The following is a 23,693-nucleotide window of genomic DNA, read 5'->3' as shown; positions in this document are numbered from 1 at the left end:
GTTATTCAAATGCTGGCTCTGACCTTTGTAATGCAACTTCTACTCCTAACTCAACCCTCTTCGCCCCTCCCGGTTCTTTTTTCTGGTGCAACGGAACCCTGTCCAAGAACCTTTCCACTCAGGCCACTATGACCCTACTGTGCCTCCCTGTCACGCTAGTCCCCCAATTAACCTTGCGCACTCCTGCAGAATTTTCAAGATGGGACTCCGCCCCTTCCCCTAGATCAAAACGAGCTGTATTCCTTCCCCTAGTAGCCGGAGTCTCACTCACTACATCTTTAGTTGCTGCAGGCCTAGCCGGGGGAGCTCTGGGGCACTCCCTTATCAGCACTGCAAAACTCTCTCAACAATTCTCCATAGCTATGGAGGCTTCCGCCGAATCCCTTGCCTCATTACAGAGACAGTTAACTTCCCTTGCCCAAGTTACCTTACAAAATCGTCATGCACTAGACCTATTAACGGCCGAAAAAGGAGGGACCTGCCTTTTCCTCAAAGAAGATTGTTGTTTCTATATATATGAATCTGGACTCGTAGAAACACGGGTTCAGCAGCTACATAAACTTAGCTTAGAGTTGCAGAAACAACAATTCACTTCCACCGCCAACAGCTGGTGGAATTCATCTATGTACTCCCTCTTAGTGCCCCTCATAGGACTGTTCATAAGTATACTTCTTCTTCTTACTATAGGACCATGCATGATAAACAAACTAACAAACTTCATAAAAGAGAGACTCAACACTGTTCAGCTTATGGTCCTGAGAGCCCAGTACCAACCTGTAGTCACTGAGGCCTTCGAGTCAGACACATAAGACCCAAGATTGGCTCTTGAGATACCAGAGAGAGGGGGAAATGTGATAGAAAGAGAAAAACTAAAAATGCTAAGTGGAAAAGTACTGGAAACCAGAGGCGGCAAGAACCCCCCCCCCCCCAAATGCTGAAACAAGGTTATGTGGAAAGTCCCTAAATGCATCACGGCCGTTTGTGGTTTTGCCAAAGGGCGGGAATGGCCATTTATGATATGGCCGAAGGGCGGGAACCAATGAACAACTAACTAATGTATAACTTTAAATGTCAGCCAATTGTAAACTTACAACTGTAAAATTCCCCAGATTCTCTGTAACTTGTTTGTGCCGGACTATAAAAACGGCTGAAACCCCGAGCTCGGGGTCTCTCCCTGGGAACTAGTGCCTGGCTGGAGAGAACCGAGTTCGAACTCGAAATAAAGTGAACCCTGCCGCTTGGCTTTGACTCTGGTCTCTGGTGGTTGCTTTTGGGACATCGTGGGTCTGGGCACAACAGTCTCTGAAAACCATGTTGTTAAATTAGGTTCCCTAGAAGTAGATGCTTGGTCAAGAGATTTATGGAGCTAGTGCTCTCAGTAAAGAGGAGTGACGGAGGCAAAAGAAAGCAGGAGATAAAAGTTATGCAAAAAGGCTGTCTGGACTGGAGTCTAGCCTCCTCTGACACCACCAGGAAGCAATGAAACACAAATTGCAGCACAGAGTTGATTTCACCTTCAGGCTAGTAGACCCATCCTCTGAACCTCAGTCACTGACTGATAACTAGGGTGTAGGGAGGTGGTCTGAGGAGCAGAGCATGGACTTTGGGCCAGGTGGCAATTCTGTGAAGAAGGCACTGTCGCCAACACTTCCAGCAGTAGGGGGATGGGTGAGCTGCAGGTCAAGGGAAGAGTGGAGATGGTAATATCCACTATAATTCCTTACTGACTGATTTCCGGCTGCTTCTCCAATATACTCCTGTAATACCCTGCCCTGCACTAGCCCGTCCTTCGTAGGCTATCACAGGTGCTATCATCTCCAAGGCAGCAGAAATTACTGCTATGTATTTTTAATGTGGTAGCTCAGAGCCTCACACACAGTAGGCACCCAATAAAGATCTGTTAATGATGAACAGAGAAAGCTAAAATCACATAGAAATTCTTCAGTAGGGAATTTCTTTTGAAGGAGCTTACACTCTTCAAGATGTCAAGCTATTTGTACTCATTTGTATGCAGTTAAAAATCATCTGCTTCATCACGATGGGCAAGAGACAGAAAGAGTCTTGATATTCACATTCTTTTAGTAAGAATCCTCTTTACAGGTGTGATTTCTCTCTATACTGTACTTCCTGTAAATTCCTCTTCAGTTTATTTTGAATTAAAATTTAAACATTTGTTTACTTGGTGAAATCTTCAGGAAGCTGAACAGTTTGTAATCCCGGCTGTTACAAAACTTTTAGAGAGGAAAGCAATGCATTTGCAAGTAAAATGAACAGGAAATTGCTAATTAGGAATCCCAAAACAACAATGTGTTTTCCCAGGAATAGCATTAAGAACTTTTTAAGATAATAATAAAAATAATAATAAAGTTTGTTGGTGAATAGCTCCCAAAAGACACATATGAGAAAGAATGATAAATACGTCATTATATAGACTAATGGATCAGGTTTGTGTATGCGTCTTGAGGCTTTCTGTGTTGACTTGGATGGAGTCCCAAAGAGAAGCTGACTTGCATGTCTGCATGAATAAATTCCTAATTAGCTGCTTAGTCCTCAAGCTTTTACATTCTACAAATAGCTTGATCTATCGGTCTGGACTAGGCAAGAACTTTTGGTCAAATAATATTTTTAAATCGTAGAACCAGATCATGTTGAAATTATCACATTCAAAACATGGAGAAATCTTTAACCAAAATATCTGCACTAAAAATTGTATATAAAAATTCAACCTTCATTAGTGATAGTATTTATTTCTAATTCATGTCTTTCAAATGAAATAATATTATCATTAATAAACCATGAATTTTCCTTCCTGATTGCTTTTCTGGAGATGCTAGACTAAGAACAGATATGACTGATATTTACCTTATGTCTACTTTCAGTTACTCAGCAGTCTGTTATCATCAGTATTTAAAAATCCAAAAATAGCCATTATTATGCAAAACTCTCTATATTGTATTATGTATATTTGTATGAAAGAGCAGTGATTTTTAAAACGCTGTACCTCCTGAGCAATGTTACAGATCCGAATGTGGCTTAAATAATTAATTTCCATTGGTGATACTAAATATCTAAGGAGGATGTGATCAATGCTTTTCTTCAAGAAATATGCAATACTTAAAATTCTGTCTGTGTTAAAGACTTCCTCCAGCTGAAATGCAAAATTCATTATGTAGAAGGTGCTCTGTACATCAAGATGGAATCCCATTAGATATCAAATCTGCTCTAAAATAGTCAAACAAGAATCTCACATCATTTCTACAATAAGATTAGTCATAACATGGAATCCAAACTTCCTTGCAATACAAATGTGTTCTTCTCCATTTTTTTAATAGTCTAAAATCTTAGAAAAAAATAATTACCCCAAAAAGTAATTGTGATGGCCAAAGGCAGTGGTTCCCAACTTAAGTGCTCATTAGAATCATCTGGAGAGCTCCTTAAAACATAGAATCTGGGGCACCACTCTCAGGGTAGTGCACTGGCATTTCAATTGGTCCAAAGTAAGATATCATATCTTTCTGTATTTTGTACAAATATATGATGTTTCTATTGTAACATTTTAATGAATCATTATATTTTTAATTTTTTCCTTTTTTGGAAAACAACTAAAAGCAGTTGGTAAAAAAATTATAAAAGCACATGGAAATATAGTCAATTGCGCAGTGGCTCAAGCCTGTAATCCCAGCACTTTGGAAGGCCGAGACGGGCGGATCACGAGGTTAGGAGATCCAGACCATCCTGGCTAACACGGTGAAACCCCGTCTCTACTAAAAAATACAAAAAACTAGCCGGGCGAGGTGGTGGGCGCCTGTCGTCTCAGCTACTCGGGAGGCTGAGGCAGGAGAATGGCGTGAACCCGGGAGGCGGAGCTTGCAGTGAGCTGAGATTCGGCCACTGCACTCCAGCCTGGGCGACAGAGCGAGACTCTGTCTCAAAAAAAAAAGAAAGAAACTCAATCAACTTTTCCTCCTACACATGTCCTTTACCCCTTCTCTTCTTCTGTAGCATTGTCATATCACCAGCTGTAAGGCTACCTCCTTCTTTATAAAAATCAAAATTATATTATTTATTTTAATCTGTCATAGCCATTTAATTATTTCCTTATTAATGGAGATTTTGGTTGTTATGCCTTGTGTCAGTATAAAATATGTGTAATTCATGCTCTCTTGTTTACATATGTTATTATACCTAAGAATGAGGTCTTACATTAGAAATAGATGATTCAGAGATCATACGTATTTGCAATATTGACACATGTGGTCCAGTGGCCCTTCAAAGATGAAAGAACAGCTTTCCTTCTATTGAGATGTTGAAATACCTTTTTCTCTACATGCTGGTGATTGCTATGAATTATCAAATTTAATGATCTTTCCAAATATAAGTGAAAAAATAGTTATTTGATTTTAAATTTGATTTGTATTTATTTGATTTTTAACATTGAGGGTGAGAATTTTGTTTCTTTGTTTAAAAGTCACTGATATGTTCTGTAAACTCTCTATTCATGCACTTTGCCTACTTTTCTATTAGATTTTTGGCATTTTTCTAATTCAGCTGAGGAATTATTCATTCATTTGGTGGCGGGGTGATCTTTTGTGAGAAAAGTTGCATATGCTTTATTTTCAGTGTGGTTCTGTGTTTGTAGTTTCTTTATGGTATCCACTTTTCTGCAAAGAAGATTTATATTTTCCAGATAACAAAAACATGACAGACTTCCATTCACTATGAATAATAATGTTTTATTCTTTAGAGGTATGTTTCTGGTTTTGTTCTCTTTTTTATTCTCCCTCTCATGTATACCACACACAAATTGGCCAATTTGAAATAAGATGTTGGTTTTCCCTCAAACTTTATATTCACAATTACCCTCCATAAAGCATTCAAATTATATAAATCTTTGCTTGTGTGAAATAAAAAATATGTACACACACACACACACACTCTTTCTCTCTCCCCCCAATCTTTGAACCAGAGCTCCTAAAACCCTTATAAATAGTGGTGACTGGGATAATTTTCAGTTCTAATATTTGGTCTTTGACCCCATTTCCTGACACATAGTGTCTAAGACCTTTGTAATTTCCTGAGTGATAGGAGCAAGCATCTAACACATTCCTCCTAAATCCTCTGGAATTTCCTGGGTGATAGGAGCATCTTTTTTTCTAGTGAGGTAATTCCTGATGGCTTCTTGGATGGGGGCTGGTCACCAGAAAAACCAAACCATGATTAGAAGTTTGGAATTTTCAGATTGACTTTCCATTCTCCAGAGAGTAGAAGGGCTGGGAATGGAGTTAATCAGTTGATGATTGATTTATACATTTATACTCAATGATTGATTGATCATGTCTACATGATGAAGCCTGAATAAAAATCCCAAAAGCAGGGTCTTCTGAGAGTTACCTAGGTGCTGAACATATGAAAGTGCTGGGAGGATGGCATGCCCAGAAAGGACTTGGAAGCTCCACATTCCTTCTTCCATTTCCTGACCAATGTATTTATTCCCTTTGGCCGTTCATGAATTGCATCCTTTATAATAAAAGAGTAAACACAGGCAAAGTGTTTCTCTGAGTCCTGTGAGCCATTCTAGCAAATGACAAAACCCAAGAACGGACTCATGAGAATCTTCAATTTGTAGCCAACTCATATGGAAGTTGTGCATGATCTGGGGACCTACCACTTGTGATTGGCATCTAAAGTGGGGTGCACCTTGTGGGACTAAGCCCTTAACATGTAAGGTCTGTGGTAACTCACGTTAGTGTGGTAATTCAGTTGAATGATACAACATACAGTTGTTGTTCAAATAGAACTGGACAATTGCTTGGTTTGGGAGAAATTCCCACACTTCTGGTCACAAAAGTGTTCTGTGTTGAGTGTGAATACAGAGGAAAACAAATTCCCCCTGCACTCAATCTTATAGGTGGAAACCGCCAATGACTTCTCAAAGCACACAGAAAAAAATCCAAGCTTCTTCCTGGACTTATTTAACCTGACACTTGCCCAAGCTACAGTCTCATTCCAGACAATCCTCCAGCATCATCTGCATCACCCTGAGCCACAAACGCTGTTTTCCCTTCTGTTCCTTAGACACATGAAGCACGGTATTCTCTCTACTTGGAAAATTCAGATCTTTCCACATATTCAGCCTAAATGTGATTCCTCCAGAGAAGGTTTTCCTGGATACTCAATCTAACATATCCTTAACCCAAGTTCTATGACATCAGCACCATGAGAGCACAGGTTTGCCATCTCATTCCTCACCTAAAATACTACCTGTGATAATTAATTCTATATGGCATCTTGGCTAGGCTGTAGTACCCAGTGGGTTTGGTCAAATACCAGTCTACATGTTGCTGTGAAGGTAATTTTCAGATGTTATTAATATTTAAACCAGTAGACTTGGAGTAAAGCATCTTTGCCTCCATAATGTTGGCGGTCCTCATTCAATCAACTGAAAGCCTTAGGAGATACTAAGGTCCCCAGAAGAGGATGGAATTCTTCCTTCAGACCACCTTTGGACTGAAGACTGCAACTTCTGGCAGGTTCCTTGCAGAATTTCAAGCCTAGTAGCATTCCCTGTAGATTTTGGACTTACCAGTCCCCACAATCACATGAGCCAATTCCTGAAAATAAGTTACTTTCAGAGAGAGAGAGAGAGCAAGATTGGTTTTGTTTTTGTTTTCTGGACAACAATGACTAATACACTACTACATGCAGTCACATAGTAAGCCCTCTAACTGTAGGTGTGATGTTTATGCTGTGGCTCTCTCCACCCTACAGAGCATGAGTACTTACCTCTGTAGAAGCATGTATTCTAATTTGAGATGTATGATTTCATAGTAGATGGCAATGACTCAATTCCAAACCAACGTACAACACAATTTTTAGTAAATAACAATACTTGTTATATTTAAATATACACTGCTTGTTAAAAACATGATATTTTTATTTGGTACCAAATAATTTAACCATATTTATTCTAAACTGTTGTTGATTTAATGATCTAATATAACTAAAAGGTCTAGATTCTGTCTAGAATAATTCAAAAATGAACAACATTTCAACATATAATTATACTTCTCATTTTACTGAATATTTCATTTCTTCATGACCACTCTGAAGAAAATATTTTTATTTCTTTATTTTCCTGAAGAAGTAGATGCATGTGAATTATTTGCATGTGTGTGTTTAAACAATCTACTTTCAGAGTTTGATCTTTAATTAGTTTTATACATAACTGTAGCCACAAAAAATTATATTAATCATGTAAGCCAAAATGTGGCATTAATGTAAAAATAATTTCAAATCAAATTTTGTAAAAATTTTTTCAATAATATCTAACAAATTTCCTTTATTTGTTTTGAAAATACATCAGAAAAGAAGATGTATGGTTGGACAATAAAATGTGCTATCTGATGAGCTATTCCTATAAATTCAATTGGACTACACTATAGTCTATTTGAAGAAAAATATATTATGAACAGATGACTGTTCTTTTTCAATCTCCCTTCTAGTATTTTACTTTAAAATATAATAAATCATTCAACAATGAATTGATATGCTATGAAATGGAAATACTGGAACTAGACTAATAAACAATATTTTCCATTTTTGTAGTTTAGCAAACTTACATCCATTTTACTGAAAAGGGAATAGCTTTTCAGGTGTAACCTCAGTATGAAAACGAAGGATGAATAAGAAACTACTCTGGTTAAAGTAAGAACAGGCATCTTGGAGCCCTTGAAGACTGCTGCTGTTTTGCAATTACACAATCTGGAAGTCACAAGTCTATAGAACTGTGATGAAATCTGTACTCCCAAAAAGATAACAACTTCTGTGCCAAACAGATGGGAAAAGGTCCTTTAGGTTTCCACTTCAGTGAACTTTTATCTTCCTAACTTTTATCTTTTTATCTTCCTCTATTCAACCTCTGGACACATGTAACAAGTTAAAAATAGTATCCTCATACTGTGTCGGCATGGCAAGAAACTGAGTAGACACATGGGAAAAGCGGATGTCATTTTTTCCTAGAGATTCAGTTTAAAATACCTATTTCCTTGGGGAACTCAGTGGATGAAGGGAGATGACTAGAATTGTATCAGCATTAAAGTTGCCGTGTCACCCAAAACAAACTGTTGTGTGATATAATGAAATTTAGCCTGGCTTCAGAAATTGATTTCCAATCAACTGATGGTTCATTAAGATCAGCTCTAACACTAACCAGTGAGTGAACATTCCCAAAGTACTGGTTAGAAATAAGCATTTTACTTTTATCTCTATAGTGCTTTATCTTTGTATCTTAACTTTCAGTTCTCCCTTGAAAACACTGATATATTGCATGGGTTCAAGTGATTATCACTCTCCAGTTTGGAGTAGCTGATGAACTGCCTATTAAGATATAATTTCTCTGTTTTCGGATCCAACAAAATAACCATTTAATGTATTGATAATGGAACATCTCCTACTCCCAAACCCAAATCCCTAATACTAATTTTTATTAACTCATTAAAGAACCTTCACTAGAGGCCACCAAACTCAGAGCATTTCACTCAAGAATGCATATGCCTTTGTCTTACAAATGGAAGTCTTCTGATCCAAGACAGAATCCATCCAATGAAGAGAAAATGTCAGTACAATACAGTTTCATTTCCATTGAAGTAAATGAGCATATTTTATTCAATAATAACATAACAGTTATTGACTGTTTACTATGTTATATCTAGGATTCTAAACTGTTTATGTGAATAAGTCATTCAATTTTCAAATATTAGGTGGTATTACTTTCACCTACTTTTTTCTTTTTTGAGATAAAGTCTTCTATGTCACCCAGGCTGGAGTACAGTGGCACGATCTCTGCCCATTGTAACCTCTGCCTCCTGGGTTCAAGCAATTTTCCTGCCTCAGTCACTTGAGTAGCTGAGATTGCAGGCACATGCCACCACACCTGGTTAATTTTGTATTTTTAGTAAAGACAGGGTTTCACCATGCTGGTCAGGCTGGTCTCGAACTCCTGACCTCGTGATCTGCCTGCCTCGGCCTCCCGAAGTGCTGGGATTACAGGCGTGAGCCACCGCGCCCGGCCTTACCCACATTTTAAAGACAAGAAAACTGATGCACTTAGAGATTAATAAGTATGTCTTAATTCACATCAACTGGTAAGTGGTTAATCTTTATTGACAACCTTAGCAGCATAGTTCCTGAACCTGTTCCTAACCACTGAGCCTTGTTGGCTTTATGAATGAATGGTTGCATTACAATGAATGAGAGAAGGCTTTTAATACTAAATAGTCACCACATGCCCATGAAGCTGAAATGAAAGAGAATAGTGAGAAGGAGTAAACATAATCTAAAAGTTTTTACACAAATGAAAATAATGCAATATAGAGGCCACTAAACTCAGAGCATTTCACTCAAGAATGCATTTTCTCACACTCATATTCTTGCTTCCAAGTCTGCTGATTAAAATTCCATCAAACTTGATTTTGTAAACTGTTTCCACTTGTAAATATTTGTTCTGTGTTCTCCTCTTCTATATCCTAATCTACATGAGAGATGGGCTTATGTCTATTTTGTGCATCACTGTATCCCTAGCATCTAGAACAGTGTTTGTGAAAGACTAGACAGGGACAAAATTATTTTTATTGTGTTGCTATATTTTTGTATTTATGTATTATAGAATTTTAAATGAATATAAATATACAGAAAATATAGTATAACACTCCTGTTTCCATCAAACAGCTTCAATGATTACTCAGAAAACTTCATTTCAAATACAATATGACCCTCCTTCTCCCACTCACTGAATTATTTTATTCTCAGATATTATCTCATCTCATCCATAAATACTTTAAAGAATTTATTTTAATTGAATGAAAACCCATATCACATATTACCTTTCATTAAATACTGTTGAATCCTCTCAATCAAAAAAGAATTTTCCCCTATTTGAAAGTCTGCGATTGTATATTTCTTTTATTTTAAAATCTGTTTTGCTGTGAACATGTTTTGTGAAGCATGTTTTCTATCAGTTTTAGATTCCAAGTCCCTTAAAGATTGGGAAAATATCTCATACCTTTGTATTCCATTCAAGGCCTACTACAGTATCTTGAATTTGGAAACTAGTTTTCTGTCTTCTCCACACCACTTCCAAGTACATGGAAAAGGGTGCTAAAATAGTACTCTTCCTGTTTAAATTTCAGCTGAGAACAAGGGACAATAGATGGCACATACCCCTCACTTTCAGCGAGGTGCTAGACATGAAAAGCAGATGACTGAAACCTTGTTTTCAGTCCCAATGTTTGACATCCACCTTAATTGAATAAAAGGATTGAAGCTGAAGAGGCCAAAGCAGAGAACTTGTTTGAAGAAAGCTGGCTGAACTGCTATGACATTCCCTCATTCATTGGTCCTAGGTGAGAGAAGTGTTGAAGGATCCTTGGAGCTGGAAGGACTGAAAGGGCTGGTAGTTGGCCTATGCCTAAGCAAATGGAAGGCAGCCCATTCTTGTAGCAGAAGTTGGCTGTCTAGTGGCAGAGTAAAGAAAGGCAGCTGCATTAGGTGTAGGCTGTACTTCCACCAAAAGTAGAAAAGAGAGGGAAGGTTTCCATGGGCTAGAATAGATGATATGGGAGAAAAGGAACCCACCAAAAGATCTCAGCAGAAAGAGGCCAAAACCTTACCATCACATGGAGAAATAGAGGGGAGAGACATTGTCTTAAGCACACAAAAGCCCTAGGGCATCAGCAGTTAATACCTAGCTGTTAACTGAGGCTAGAAAACATCAATGAGAGATCATAAAATTACCAGTCACAAAGAGTGTTTTCTTCTCTCACCCTTTCTTTCTCACTTTTGATCCATCATCTCCCCAGCTCCAAACTTCCCAACTACAAGCACAGGGGAGTCAGAAACATTATTTGAAGGACGAGGAGAGTGCAAGGTTGGCACACAAACCTGAAACGGTTCACATACACACCCCACTAGGGACTCTTAGACTGAAGCAGAAACTAACTGGAGGAGGGGAAAAACAAAGAGTAAGTGAATTTCACACGTTTGATTATTAGGTTGGACTAGACATTTTCATTACCAAATGTACACTGTTTATGGAACTAATCCATAATGAAAGATCCTTCAGGCATTAATAGTGACCAAAAAAGTTCTGACAGCTGGCCATGATTTTATTCTGGTGACAAGGTAAAAATGGCATTCCTAGAGGATTTAATGTTTCTACTCAGACCTTTCTGTGTCTGGCTCTCTGAATGTAATGATTACACGCCCTTAACCAGAGACAGCTGATTACCAAGCCAATAAGTCATTAAAGAGAGATACAGAAGAACTGTCTCAGCTCAGAAGATGAGATAGCATGAAATTGCTGCTGCATTCATAGAGCATTTTTAGAAAAGACCAAAATGTGTATATCGACCTGAGAATGACGAATATTGTCCTAGGCTTTAACAGTAGTTAGGAATGTCAGGACTTGGAGCCAAGTTAATAAAATGTGCATGTCCTTGCAAACATCTCCTGTATTACAGTTGGTCCTCTGTATCCACCAGTTCCACATCAAGGATTCAACTGTGTTCAAGGATTCAACCAACCGCAAATCAAAAATATTTGAAGAAAAAAAAATAAAATAAAAAACAATATCAAGTTGTAGAAAACAGTATAATAACTGTTTACATAGAATTTACATTGTATTTGGTACTATATTTAGTCTAGAGATTTAAAGTACACAGGAGGAGATGCATAGGTTATATGCAAATACTATCCCATTTTATATCTGGGACTTGAGCATCCTTGAGTTCTGGTATTTGAGAGAGGTCCTGGATACAATTCCTCATGGATACAAAGGGGCGATTATATTTGTTGTAGACCCAAACCATGAGATAACTACTTAGGGATTATCACTGAAATAAAAATTACCTAAAAGGAAAATGGAAGGCAGGGAGAGTCCGAATGTGGCATAGGGATATTACACAGCCAAGCATCCTGCAAATTTATTTTATGTTGATTTCAAACCATCAGCCATACCTGTACTTGTCTAATTGAACCTAGAGTGTGTATTCTGCAATGTGATGAATTCTGTAGTCCCTTACATCTGAAACTGCACTTTTTATTTTTGTCACAAATGAGCAGAAACGTTTCAGTTCTTCCCTTACTGAAGATTGCAAACTCAAGACTTTTGACCTTGGGCGGGTCTTTGCATGTGGATCTACCCCTCATTCCAGTGCCTCATCTTTTTGATAGGAACAATCCCACCCAACACGTCTCTAACCCAAAACATTTTAGATTCATGGAGTTCTTTAGATTTCCATTTCACAAAAATGTACATGAAAGTGCATACCATGAGATGTACATGGTCTAAAAGTCCGGGGAAAAAAAAAAAAAAAAAACTCAGCATCCAGAGTCAGCATAGATTGTAACTTGTATGATTCATCTCCCTTCTTCTAATCTTCCTTTCAGGCATCAACTTCACTTTGGACCCACATATTCCCCATCAGAGCGTTATCACCAAGTCCAAAGTCCTAAATCTCTTAGTTCTCACTAATGCTTATAAAAATGCCATTCCCTCAGAGTCTTGTTATCTTCAAAGAACTACTCATTGATGTTCAATTATATTAATAATTCTTAGACTCTCAGATAATACAGGAGCTCTATTCCAAAAGAAACTGCAATAGAGAAAAAGAAAGAAGATGTGTGACATATAAATGCAAAAAAAAAAAAAAAAGTATTATAGGTGTCACAGTGCATTTAGGGGTTAAAATGAAACGCAAATGAGGGGCTTCATCCCCCTAAGATTCAAGACGAAAGTGAGAGTTTGGCAAAACTGAATATACAGTTGCATGGAGAAAATGATTTAATTGAAAATTATTCAGTTAATTGTGGGTATTTCAAGCTCCATGGTAGACTGCTGAAGTGAGGAAGAAGTCTTCAAATCACACTTTTTAAGCAACCTCCAATTCTGAACCAAATATGATAGCCTATAGGTATGATAATGATAATTATCAGGAAGGTATAGATTAAGGATATGAGAAACTGATTGGATAGGTAGAATTTGCCAGAGGGGGGGAAAAAAAAAAGAAATAGAAAACAAACTGGTGTTTAAGTCATAAAGAACATTCTTCCTTTGCACAACAAACATAGGAAAAGCAACCAGTTGTTACATTAATAAAATTCAGAAATTCAGACAATCCTGAGAACTGATTGTTTTTAAAATGAAGTTTAAAACTTTTGGAAACTAGGACAGATGTTAAATAGGAAACATAATTGAATGCTGTAAGGTCAGGAAGAAAAATGAAAGATTGAAATTGAAGTGGCTTTCCAGCTAGATAATGGGCAAAAGAAAAAAAAAATTGAGGGTAAAAAAATTATGGTCAGGAAAACTGTCATTGCCTGGGTGGAAAGAAAAGTGAAAATTGGTAGAGTACAAACTCTCAGAGATTTATAAAGTTTTCTATTTTATCTGATTTTAAAAACTCACACACAACCAGTTGAGAAAAAGGGTCAGCTTATCATAACAGCTAGAAAAGAGAAAACTGGATTATGAAAGAAGCATTCAGGAACATTAACTTAATCAAGACGAAGTAGAAATAATGTGGCATATTAATTTTACCAGGGTGCTACGATATTACAAAATATATAATTTGGTCTTCTTCCCCATTTCTTGGCATATGTGAAAATCATTGGAATCTCCAAAGTGCTTTTTGTATGCTAATTTGACTGACACTTCAGAAAGACAGAAGCATGATCAAAAGGTTGGGACTTTCAGCCCCATCCATCAACCTCCAGGGAGGGAAGAGAGGCTGAAGGTCAAGTTGATCACCAACGGCCAATGGCAAATTTAATCATGTCTCCATAAAAATTCAAGAGGATAAGGTTGAAAGAACTTCTGGATAGCTGACACAAAGAAGTTCTTGGAGGGCAGCTGTTCTTGGAGGGAAGTTCTTGGAAGGAGAGGACACAGACGCCCCTCACCCCTTACCCCATAGCTTGCCCTAGGCATCTGTTCATCTGTATTCTTTGTAATATCCTTGATAAAAAACTGGTAAACATAAGTGTTTCTCTAAATTCCATGAACTGCTCCATCAGATTCAATGAATCCAAAGATGGGGTTGTAGAAACCCCAACTTGAAGCCAGTAGGTCAGAAGTTCTGGAGGTTGGGACCTGTAACTGGTCTCAGAAAGGTAGAGCAGTCTTGGGGACTGAGCTCCCAGCCTATGGGATCTCCAGGTAGATAGTGTTGGAATTGATTTGGAGGACACTCATCTGGTTTTGGATGCTTGGTATGTGGTAAAAAAAAACCCATACTTTTGGTCACAGAAGTTCAGTGTTGATGATTGTTGAGGTGGTATAAAAGCAGAGGAAAAATGCGATTTGAGAGTTTTCCTCAAAAAGGTACTTAACAGATACTGTCTAGTTTAAGAGTCATTGTGGAGGTCAATTCCTGGAGACTGAGGGACAGTTACAGGATTATCGGTTAATCAAAAGGGAAAAGGAAGCCCTGGTAATTAAGGAGCTGTCACCTGAACTTCAATGCCCAGAAAGAAAAGAACAAATCATCAAACAATCAATTTGTAATCACAGAGAACTGAGAACAAAGACTAAAATGCCTTTCAGAGAACAATGTTGTTTCTCAATGAAGAGACAGGAAGGGGAGATAAAAGAGACTATAAGAGATACAGACTACATGGATTTCAATAATATTTTCATCCTAAATCAGAAATTGTTTGAACTGTTGACCTCAGTGTTGCAGCAGACTACATGATATGAATACAGTCTTCAAAATCATTTGAGTTAAATAGATTTTGTTTCAAAAATTAAACTCTTTATACACTACACATATTTGAGACATTTTCATCTACAATAACAAAGGAATTCCACCTCTTTTGATCAGCACATAGCTGAGTTCACGCAATTTTACAGGACTGTCATGACATTAAAATAGTCTGTATGGCTCTCCTAGTCTTTGAAGCAGAATGTCTGTGCACATAAATAATAATATCAATCACCTCCTTAAAAATGCCTGCAGGAGAAGAAATCTTGCCAAAATAATTGCTTCACTCTTATAATGAAGAATAGACTTCATCTTGGCCACCAATTTAGCCTATTGATGTGTTTGGCTTAATTCCTCTAGAATGAACCTGATGGGTATTATAACCTACCATGAAAAAGGAAAACAATCTATCATCCCCAAATGTGGTATACATTCACTTGCTGTCCATTTCCTCAAAACTGAATGGCATTACTTACCTGAACTAACTGCAGGTCTCTGAAATGAATCTCACATATGAGGATTGCTCAGAGCTTTTCACCACAGATCACTGCTATACTTCATTTTTTTTCTCAAGGAGAAAGTGGTTAATAATTTAAGATTGTAACGGTGATCAGGACTTGACTTTATTTAGAAACTCTCCTAAATTCAGCAATTCAGTATTGAAGCATATGTAGTAATGCTTTGACAAAACTATATCACAAAATTACTAGGAAAATCAAGTAGTAGAAATTAAATGTATAAATAGTACTTTTCACAACATGAATTTTACTTTTTTTGAGAATTGTAAAACATAAAAAACAATAATGGCCCATAATTCTTGTATCATTAGTCTTTATAGAAATATACAAAAAGTTCAATTCCAATTTGAACAATTTGAAAAAATATTATGTCAAAGTAGAATTTAATTACTGGATCTAAGAAGCAGAAATGCTGACATGAATACATTAAGAACTCAAAGTACAAGAATGCTATCACTTCTCTCAGTAAAAGCAACAAAGAAATATTTGCAAAATTCTTACATTGCAACATCCAAGGTGCATAATGAAAAAAGAGCACTGACCATATCAGCCAATTATTTTATTTAAATTTAAATAGTTTTTGTCTTCAATATTTTTTTCTATGACCTCTAAGTATGAGATATTCAGATATTCAGGATATTAATAAAATAATCATTTAATATTTCAGGAATGTGGCTCTTAACTATAATGAAAATGATCACCCAGAAATATATAAATGGTTTTGTTATATAAATTTCTATTAAAAACTGATTATAGTCTATGTTTATAATAGCAAAGTTAATTTGCTAAATAACGTTTTAAATGAACTCATCACTTTTGTGGTAACTAAACCACCTATCTGCATATAGAGTAGGTTTATTTGTAAGTCATTGTATTAGTCCATTTTCATTGTGCTATGAAGAAATACCAAAGACTGGTTAATTTATAAAGGAAAGAAGTTTAATCGACTCATAGTTCAGCATGAGTTCAGGAACTCACAGTTCCCGAGAGGCCTCAGGAAACTTACAATCATGGCGTAAGGGGAAGCAAATATGTCCTTCTTCACATGGCAGCAGCAAAGGGAAGTATATGTGCACAGCAAAGGGGGAAGCCCCTTCTAAAACCATCAGATCTCGGGAAAATTAACTCACTATTCCAAAAACAGGATGGGGGAAACCTTCACTATGATTAAATTATCTCCCACCAGGTCCCTCCCAGGTCACCTGGGATTATGGGAACCACAATTCAAGATGAGACTTGGGTGGGGACACAGCCAAACCATATCTGTCAGAAAGCTTAACACCCTGTCTTTCATTTTGGAGACTGCTCAAAAATATATGTTAACAGACTCAAATCCAAAGTATACTTTTTAATGGATTCAAATCCAAAAAGCAAAATGTATAAATAAAAATATATTTGTTTTATAGTTTAACAGATTCAGATCCAAACACAAAACCTCATCATCCCACATTCTATAATAACCACCAGTATTGGCAGATCAAGACACTTTTCCCCAACCAGTTTAATTGACCACAGAGGGAGAATTTATGACTTTCTCAAGCTCAAGAGATTGCTCAAAAGTACAATCAGTTATAGGAAATAAAGGAAAATAAACTGTCAAAGAAATTCTAGACAGGGAGGAAAAATATAAACATGGAATTTCACTCCTAAGTTTGAGAACGATTGACAACATACAAATGAAAAATGCCTCTAACAGATATCTATCTATCTATCTATCTATCTATCTATCTATCTATCTATCTATCTAAAAGTGCCCCCACTATTACATAGTCTCTCTCTCTCTCTTTCTCTTTCTCAGTCTTTGTCTCTCTCTTTCTTGCATGCTCTGTTTCTTTCTATCAGAACATTGCAGGATGGACACATTGTTAGGACACATATCCATATACCAATGAATATTTGTATGGGAATTCACATTTCACTGAATTTCCTCACTTTCTAATACTCATGAATTTAAACTAAAAAGAAATACAATATTTGGTAAACAACAGACAGACTGGATTAAAAAAATGGTGTTTAATTCAAAAGTAGGATTGTTGGGTAAGTCATAGATAGGTAAAAGAGAAGACTTTCAAAATACCACAGAATGCTATTATGGCTTTAAGATACCTAAAAGGATCAGGTTTTGATGTTCTTTTCTTTGTTTTTTAACAAACTAAAGATGAGTATTTAATGTAGACTATAAATTGTGTGACAAAGTTAAGACTGAATTAATCCCCTTAAGATTTGGAAAGAGAAAGCAAGGTTGATGTAACCAGTAGGTTTTCACAGACCACATAAAATACCTTTTTACTATATCTTCTCCATTCCAGCAGGGAAGTCCATCTGCAGCAGCTAATTCATTAGCACAAAGCTGATCAGCTAGACCTCCATAGAATGACCTGTACAGTCGAAGGCTGTTGATAAATTCTCTAAATGAAAGAAGAAAGAAAACAATTAAAACTAAACATCCACAATAAAGGCCATCAAAAATGATATATATTGCTGTACATAATGTTTAGGATATAATTTTATATTGCTATGCATAATGTTTAGAATATAATTTTTTAAATTTTCTCTATTTGTTTTCAAATATTTTAAATACTTTTCTAACCACCAGGATGAAAATACATTATCTTTTTTTAGAAAAAAACTAGTATTTTAATTTATTCTCAGAATAAAAGGGTTCACTGGGGATGAATCTTGTATAACTGCACATCCAAGAGGTTGGGAATAGTATATACTGATGCACACAGACAGACATCACTTCATTTAGCCTCCCTAAAAGTCCTCACTACCTGCTGTCATCTACATCACCATAAGAGTACTAACACTTTTCTTTTCCCTGTGGAAAATGTGAGAGACTTACAACATGCCAAGTGATGGCTTTCTGATGAAAAGTGTACTAGGTTATTTTCCTATCTGGGTCTTCTTGGTATCTAAGAACAAAAAGGAAAGGCTTTACTAAATATGACCCAAAACCCAGACCTGTAAGATATTTCAGAAGCATGGAAATAAAAGCTTTTGGAAGGAATAATATTTAATATATTAACTAAGATTTTTTTCCTCCCACACTACTTTCCTTCCCCATATCAATTATGGGAGGAAAAATTCAACAACGAGCATGTGTGTTTTGTTTTAATTTAGAAAGCAAAAACTTCTGAGTTTTAAAACCAAGGCTTTGGAGGACCAAGAACTTGAGTTTTAATATTTCAAAAGGCCAAGTCCTAAAGACCTTCATCATGATTTTTTTTTTTTTGACATAAACAATTGCTTTGGAAAAAGAAATGAAAAGCCCTAGGCTGATCATAGGAGATGCTCTCTAGACCAGAAGGAAGGGACAGAAGAAGGAAATGTTGGAAGTAAAGTCAACTTTAGAAATTCATGGAATAAGCAGTTAAAATATAGCAATTATGAAATGTTATCCCTCATTAAAATTAAAAATATAATTTGTTTAAAAATGAGATCAAAGAACAAGGGTGATTCTAAATTATAGCTGGAGTAACTAATTTTTAAAAAATTAAATCTCATTTTGTCGCATCTGTTACTCAAGATCATTAATTTTTAGTTCTCTCCTATTATTTTTGTTTTGTTTTTTGTTTTAGAGATGATATCCTGCTATGCTGCCCAGGCTGGACACAAATGTATTGGTTTTAAAAGAACTATTTGTGAATATTGCTGGAGTTGATTTGTAAAAAAGATAAATGTTACTTTCAAATATGTAACATCAAAACTTATAGAGAAAATCAGAAGTTTTTAGTATAAGTATTTGGTGAGTATTTAAATCATATTTACTACTTTGAGTCAATTTCCTTTGCCAGAAAATAAGTCCCTCAAAGATGGCTATATCTCTACTATGGTAATTGGAATGCATGAACAAATACCAAGTTATATGTTGCAGCTACTAAAAAGGAATTGAGGAGGCAGACTAATTCTTTTTTAGAAAGTTGGGGTTTAATGAACGGCAGGATGTGTGACTCCTGTCCTAAATTGTATTCACTATAAATGATCACTTGTTTGGAATCAAAGAGTCTTCTAGCAATGAAGAGACCAGGCCCAAATTGATGGAATGTTGAGACTTTTAAATTGATGATGTAAAACTGAATATATTTTTATGGACCCTAAGTCACCTACTGCAGTCTTGGTGGATAGCACCAGGTTCATTTCTCCCTTCAAAATCAATAGATCCTCATAGGGAAAGCTTTACGTCTTTCTTTTCCAGTCCTCCTTCCCACAACTATACTGTCATTGCCTTAGTCCAAGCCTTTATCATCTTTCTCTGGACTTACTACACTAAGATTACATCCCTCCAATCTCTTCCCATTCTCAATGACAGTCACTTTCTAAAATTCAAATTTGATATTCCAGAGATTATGTTACTCACTTAAAGTCCTTCAAAAGCTTCTCTATAGCATTTTATCCAAGTTTCTTGGAAAGATGTGCAAGGTATCTTCTCACCTCAATTTCAACAACAACCCAAACCATACTTTAGGGTCCCACAAAAGTGAGGTGCTTTCTGTTTCCCAAACACACCATCATACCATTGCCTATATTTATTCTGAAAGGATTGTATCCTAGAAGATTTCCAGTCATTCTATGAACCATCATTTATAAATTATTCGTCAAAAAGTAAGAAACACTATTGAGTGCTAAGTTTTGTATTGGCACTAAGGTAAGCAAGAGAGCCCCTGCCTTCTAAGAACACACATTTTGGGGAAAACCTACAACGATAAGACAATGTTAATAGAGCCAAATTTTAGTGCACAGACGAATCAGAAGATATTTACAAAACAAGGTAATATTTCAGTGCTCCATGCAAAACAAACAAGCAAACCAAAGAAAAAGTCAGGATGAGTAAGGGTAAGAGGAAAGAAAATACAGGTAGTATGCAGTTTCATTAGTGGGGACTGTGCTTATGGGAATGAACTATGGTGAAATTGTACGAAGAAATGATTTTATCATCAGTCTTATTGCTCATCATAAGATGTTTCTGTTTTATTCAAAAGGAAGTTGGAACCATTAAGTTTTCCAGCAAGCAGGTGTCATCATCATCATGGCAGCAGTTTGGGAGTAGAAAGCAGTGAGGTCACTTAGGTGGCTATCACCTGAGCAGGAGAAGCCCTGAGGATGTGAGAAAGAGCCTGTCAGTGAACAGAAAAACAAGTGAAAGATTTGAAAGACATTAGGAACCCAGAATTGACAGGCTAAAGGAAGAATGTTAAGATAACACACACAATTTCTAATTGTGTTTTCCCCCTGCTCTTGCGAGGGATGGTCATGTCATTCGCTGAGATAAGAAATAAAGGAAGGGAAATCTCACCTTCTCAGGGTCCCACACTATACTTATGATCATCCTTATCTCGCTCCATATTTTCATCTTTCCAAGGCACACATCACTTTCCAGCCACTTATGTAATATACAGATTAATCAGGCCTTATTGTTTCTTAACTGTCTCCATGGTCTGGAATAAAATATTCAGGCAGGCAGAAATTTTGTTGTTTGCTTTGTTCACTGCCATAAATCATAGAGCAGTGGTGTTACATACAGTAGCCCCAATAAATAGTCATCAAATTAATACATGAGTGAAGACTGAGGAATTCATGGTTTCATTCTCAACATGTTCAGTCTGAGATTTCTTTGGAATGTCTAGATAGAGAAATCAAACAGAATGCTACTTTCAAACTTACTAGGTATAAATCTCATGTGGGGATTTTCCCAAAATGCAGATTCAGATTCAGTAGTTCCAGGGCAGGGCTCAAGACTGTACACTTCTGCTGGGTGCGGTGGCTCAGACCTATAATCCCAGCACTTTGGGAGGCCGAGATGGGCAGATCACGAGGTCAGGAGATCGAGACCATCTGGCTAACACAGTGAAACCCCATCTCTACTAAAAATACAAAAAATAAGCCAGGCGTGGTGGCGGGCACCTGTAGTCCCAGCTACTTGCGGAGGCTGAGGCAGGAGAATGGTGTGAACCTGGGAGGCGGAGCTTGCAGTGAGCAGAGATGGTGCCACTGCACTCCAGCCTGGGCAACAGAGCGAGACTCCATCTCAAAAAAAAAAAAAAGACTGTACACTTCAAAGCAGCACTCAGGTGATGTTGATGCTACTGGTTCAAGAACTATGCATATCATGGAAGATTGCTGTTAAAGATGTGGCCTTGGAACTCAGTGGACTGGATATGTGATGTGAGACCTACCACCCATACAGGTAGTGACTAAAATAATAGACATGGAGAAAATCTTTCAGGAAAGTAATATGCACTAATACAAAGCCAAAAAGAGCTGAAAGCGGAAAGAGCAAAGGAAGAAAACTTCAAAGTTAAAGCACTATGAAAACTAAAGAATGAGTGAATTTGAAGTTATATTCTTCACAGTATAAAATGCCATTCTGAGGGGTTAAACAAAATCCTGAAAGTGTCCTTCATATGTAGTGACCATAATTATTATATACTAAATTGTATCACCTCCTGTCACCACCACAAAAACATTCATATGTTGAAATCCTAACTGTATTTGGAGGCAGGGCCTTTAAAGAAATAATCAGGGGCCAGGTGTGGTGGCTCATGCCTATAATCCCAGCACTTTGAGAGGCTGAAGCAGGAGGATTGCTTCAGCCTAGGAGGTGAAGACCAGCCTGGACAACATAGTGAGACAATGTCTATACATACATACATACATACATACATGCAAACATACATGCATACGTACATACATACATAAAATGTTAAAAATTAAAAATAGAATTATAATTAAATGAGTTCATACGGGTAGGTGCTAATCCAATATGACTGGTGTCCTTATAAGAAGAGGAAGAGATACCAGGGACACACAGGCACAGAGAAAAGGCCACATGAAAACACAGGGTGAAGGCAGACATCTGCAAGCCAAGGAGAGAAGCCTCTGCAGAAATCAAACCTGCCGACACCTTTATCTTGAACCTTTCAACCCCAGGACGATTGAGGAAATGCATTTGTGTTGTTTAAGCCACCCAGTCTGTGGTATTTTGTTATGACGGCCCTAGCAAACTCATATAGGAATTAAAGCACTTGACATAAAGTAACGAACTTCACATTTGCTATACAATGAGTATTAGAAAGAGCATGGGAAACCATAAGTAGAGATTCCAAAAAGAAAAATTAAAGATCTGTTTGTGTGTATGCTCATTTCAATGGGGAAGACAGTTGAAAATATTCGGGTATAAAAAGAAGGAGATAAGGGTTTGTGGTAATTAGCTTGTTTCTGGATATTCTAATTATCTACCTTCTGGGCACACAGGAGCTTGGAAGTTGGTTCTGGTCATGGGACTTGTTTGGGGTTCGAATAAATGTAGGCAGAATTTATGTATGCTTCTTCTAGGCTGAAGCTTTAAGAACTAACGAGGCTTTGCCAGCTTCCGTTTCCCTCTGGCATGATGACTGGCAAAGTTTCAGAGGAAGACTGCTCTATCATTCTACATCCTAAACCCCAGGCAACTTAAGCAGTAATGGCTGCTGATCTGAAATGGCACAGGTTCTAAACAGAAACACAATGTTATTGTTCTAAACCGATGGTATGTTGGTGTAGTTTTCTATCGCTTCATAACTTAGTCTCTCGGTTGATACAATGATAGGAAAAGAAAATTAATAATTCATTAATCAGAAATTCTGCAAAAGAGAGAGAGGAAGGGCTACTGAAAACAGAGTGGTTAGCTTTGAATTTTCTGAGGCTAAAATAAGGAAAGAAAGTCTGTATTAATATTAAGATGGATTTTGGTTTGTGAAGACAGAAATTTAGTCAGGAGATCCTACTTTGGAACACTATGTTCTGTGTTTGGCAGGGTTTAGGTGGCAGGAATTAAGAGTAGTGCTGCAAAATGCAGTTGCACTGATGAAAGTAGGGATAACAGATCTAGGGATCTTCAGTAGGTATATTAAACAAAAATAATTGAGATGGTGGTAAAGGAGGGGATTGAAACACCAGCAGGAATAGTGAACCGGTCAAAAAGACTTACAGGCCAGCCGCAGTGATTCACGCCTGTAATCCCAGCACTTTGGGAGGCCGAGGTGGGTGGATCACCTGAGGTCCGGAGTTCGAGACCAGCCTGACCAGCATGGAGAAACCCCATCTCTACTAAAAATACAAAATTAGCTGGACATGGTGGCACCTGCCTGTAATCCCAGCTACTCAGGAGGCTGAGGCAGGAGAATTGCTTGAACCCAGGAGGAGGAGGTTGTGGTAAGCCAAGTTTGTGCCACTGCACTCCAGTCTGGGCAACAAGAGCGAAACTCCATCACAAAAAAAAAAAATAATAAAAAAAAAATAAAAAAATAAACTTACCTGCTACCACAGAGCAAATTAATGGTGGCCTTATTATCAGAATTCACATCTCAGTTGCCAGCTCAGTGCTCAAGCTAATACATGACTACATTTCCAGTTTTACATGAAATATTTCAAGGAACAA

At 37.1% G+C, this 23,693-nt stretch overlaps 1 protein-coding gene across 1 annotated transcript in view; it reads right to left on the bottom strand.

Moving 5' to 3' along the window:
• The window catches only part of GPC5 (glypican 5), a 1,536,710-nt gene that overhangs the window by 1,146,528 nt on the left and 366,489 nt on the right, over positions 1-23,693 (bottom strand). The window contains exon 5 of the mRNA XM_030922397.1: positions 17,557-17,682. Coding sequence (XP_030778257.1) covers positions 17,557-17,682 — 126 coding nt within the window. The remainder of the gene's footprint in view (positions 1-17,556; positions 17,683-23,693) is intronic.

This window comes from Rhinopithecus roxellana, chromosome 18 (assembly GCF_007565055.1).
Source record: "Rhinopithecus roxellana isolate Shanxi Qingling chromosome 18, ASM756505v1, whole genome shotgun sequence".
NCBI classification, from domain to species: Eukaryota; Metazoa; Chordata; class Mammalia; order Primates; family Cercopithecidae; genus Rhinopithecus; species Rhinopithecus roxellana.
The sequence above is the reverse complement of the archived record's forward strand: the minus strand, read 5'-3'. Positions and strand labels throughout refer to the sequence as shown.